The following is a 3,115-nucleotide window of genomic DNA, read 5'->3' as shown; positions in this document are numbered from 1 at the left end:
TGATCAATTGGTCAAGATCAAGTAATCCGAAGGTTTCTGATCAATTAGTCAAGATCTAGTAATGCAGACAAAGGTTTCTGATCAATTGGTCAAGATCAAGTAATCCGAAGGTTTCTGATCAATTAGTCAAGATCTAGTAATGCAGACAAAGGTTTCTGATAAGTTTATCAAGATCAAGTAATGTAGACAAAGGTTTCTGGTCAATTGGTCAAGATCAAGTAATCCGAAGGTTTCTGATCAATTAGTCAAGATCTAGTAATGCAGACAAAGGTTTCTGATAAGTTTATCAAGATCAAGTAATGTAGACAAAGGTTTCTGGTCAATTGGTCAAGATCAAGTAATCCGAAGGTTTCTGATCAGTTGGTCAAGATCAAGTAATGCAGACAAAGGTTTCTGATCACATGATAAGGATCAAGTACTACAAACAAATATTTCTGATCATATGATGAAGAACTTAATTCATGAAAACATGAGAGTTACAGATATTCTTAAGACAAAGAACCCTAATATTGTGCCTGTATTTTAATTAGGTTTAAGACAAAGAACCCTAATATTGTGCCTGTATTTTAATTAGGTTTAAGACAAAGAACCCTAATATTATTCCTGTATTTTAATTAGGTTTAAGACAAAGAACCCTAACATTGTACCTGCATTTTAATTAGGTTAAAGACAAAGAACCCTAATATTGTGTCTGTATTTTAATTATGTTTAATATAAAGAACCCTAATATTGTGTTTGTATTTTAATTAGGTTTAGGATAAAGAACCCTAACATTGTACCTGTATTTTAATTAGGTTTAAGACAAAGAGCCCTAATATTGTGTTTGTATTTTAATTAGGTTTAAGACAAAGAACCCTAACATTGTGCCTGTATTTTAATTAGGTTTAAGACAAAGAACCCCAATTTTGTGCCTGTATTTTAATTAGGTTTAAGACAAAGAACCTTAATATTCTGCCGTATTTTAATTAGGTTTAAGACAAAGAACCTTAATATTATTCCTGTATTTTAATAGGTTTAAGACAAAGAACCCTAATATTATTCCTGTATTTTAACTAGGTTTAAGACAAAGAACCCTAATATTATTCCTGTATTTTAACTAGGTTTAAGACAAAGAACCCTAATATTATTCCTCTATTCTAATTATGTTTAAAACTGCTTTGTTTATTTCTAACAAGAAAGACGCCCCCCAGTGGCACAGCGGTATGTCTGCACACTTACAACGCTAGAATCCGGGTTTCTATACACGTGGTGGGCAGAGCACAGATAGCCCATTGTGTAGCTTTATGCTTAATTACAAACAACAACAACAAGAAAGCTGCACAACTGGCTATTTATGTTGAGTACACCGTGGGGATAAAACTCCGAACTTTAGCGCTATAAGCTCCCAAGCTTATCACTGAGCCACCACAGAGAGGGTGCATTTTAATTACTGGTATGTATACAAAATATAAATCTCCTCAAAATTGCTTTCATATGTCATCGTACAATTCCTGTGTGGGGCTCGTGCTCAGATATACATATATTATGTAATTCTAACATTAATTTACCCAAAACTGGGGAAAATCATGATACAGAGTCAAAATCTACCAATTAATATTTCTAACAGTCTATGTGACGTTTCAGAAATACTTTAGTAAGTTTTTAAAAAGTTCATTTTCATTCAAAAGTACCGAAAGCCCTTCGTCCGAAGATACATTTTGATCTTTCGATGAACAAAGGACAAGTATAAAAGTTTACGACGTTGTTCTGAAGTAATTTTAATTATATATTTCACAGAAGTTCAGTTGAACAAATGTTTGATTTGCTCTTAAGCACAAACCTACAAATTAGCTATCTGTGATCTGCTCACCGCGAGTATCAAACCTTCAGACTTACCGCTGAGCGGAGGGAGACTCTGTACATATTTAAAACGTTAAATCTTAGAAAACAAAGAATAATTTAACATGACATTCTCCAAATAAAGGAGTTTCTCTTGTTGTATCGAACTGACCAGTTTCCAGGCTTTTGTGTGGTTTTATTACTTTTATTGATAAACACATTTTTTGCTTCTGGATGAATTAGACTTGTAAGGCATTTTAAAACTAAAGTTGCTATTGGTTGAAGATATCTGGCATTTTAAAACTAAAGTTGCTATAGGTTGAAGATGTCTGGCATTTTAAAACTAAAGTTGCTATTGGTTGAAGATGTCTGCAGAGCATTTTAAAACTAAAGTTGCTATTGGTTGAAGATGTCTGGCATTTTAAAACTAAAGTTGCTATTGGTTGAAGATGTCTGGCATTTTAAAACTAAAGTTGCTATTGGTTGAAGATGTCAGATATTTTAAAACTAAAGTTGCTATTGGTTGAAGATGTCTGGCATTTTAAAACTAAAGTTGCTATTGGATGAAGATGTTTCTTTTCTTATTGTAACAGCTCTGGGACTGAAAATTACGTCTTTGTTTCGATTTGTTTTCCAAGGTCCAGATTTAGAAAGAACCTTCACGTGACTGGTAACAGTTATTAAGAACCAAGTTTTCAAGTGTCTCTTTGTCCGGATCATTTGATTATATCTCTGTGATTCTAAATAGCATGATATTATATTTTGATATCATTCTATTAGCTTCTTAATGTTTTTTCTTTTATTTTCCAAGGAGCAGGAGACGAACATAGGGTTCAAGAAACTCTCCTCCATTGATGATGAAGGGAGCGAGTTGGACGAGATGGAGGAAGGACCGCCAGCGGCAGCGCTGCACAGGAGACGAGCGTTAGTCCCTCCGAAGGTGAGCAACAGTGTGACGTCAACTTTCTACGTTATCACCAGAGGGTGTAGATGAGAAAACAACTAGAAATGACACACAGTTAAATACACGTGTTACTTGTTGGTAATAATACACAGTTAAATACACGTGTTACTTGTTGATAATGATACACAGTTAAATACACGTGTTACTTGTTGGTAATGATACACAGTTAAATACACGTGTTACTTGTTGATAATAATACACAGTTAAATACACGTGTTACTTGTTGGTAATAATACACAGTTAAATACACGTGTTACTTGTTGGTAATAATACACAGTTAAATACACGTGTTACTTGTTGGTAATGATACACAGTTAAATGCACGTGTTACTT

The 3,115-nt window shown here is 33.7% G+C and overlaps 1 protein-coding gene across 1 annotated transcript in view; it reads left to right on the top strand.

Annotated features, from left to right (window-relative positions):
- Positions 1 to 2,629: 2,629 nt before the first annotated feature.
- Positions 2,630 to 3,115, top strand: part of LOC111083716 — a gene marked incomplete at both ends in the record, with an annotated part of 7,929 nt that continues 7,443 nt past the window's right edge. Inside the window, one exon of the mRNA XM_022380378.1 lies at positions 2,630 to 2,758. Within this exon, the coding sequence (XP_022236086.1) occupies positions 2,630 to 2,758 (129 nt within the window). The remainder of the gene's footprint in view (positions 2,759 to 3,115) is intronic.

The sequence above is a fragment of the Limulus polyphemus genome, unplaced genomic scaffold (genome assembly GCF_000517525.1).
Source record: "Limulus polyphemus unplaced genomic scaffold, Limulus_polyphemus-2.1.2 Scaffold10834, whole genome shotgun sequence".
Classification (NCBI taxonomy): domain Eukaryota; kingdom Metazoa; phylum Arthropoda; class Merostomata; order Xiphosura; family Limulidae; genus Limulus; species Limulus polyphemus.
The sequence above is the reverse complement of the archived record's forward strand: the minus strand, read 5'-3'. Positions and strand labels throughout refer to the sequence as shown.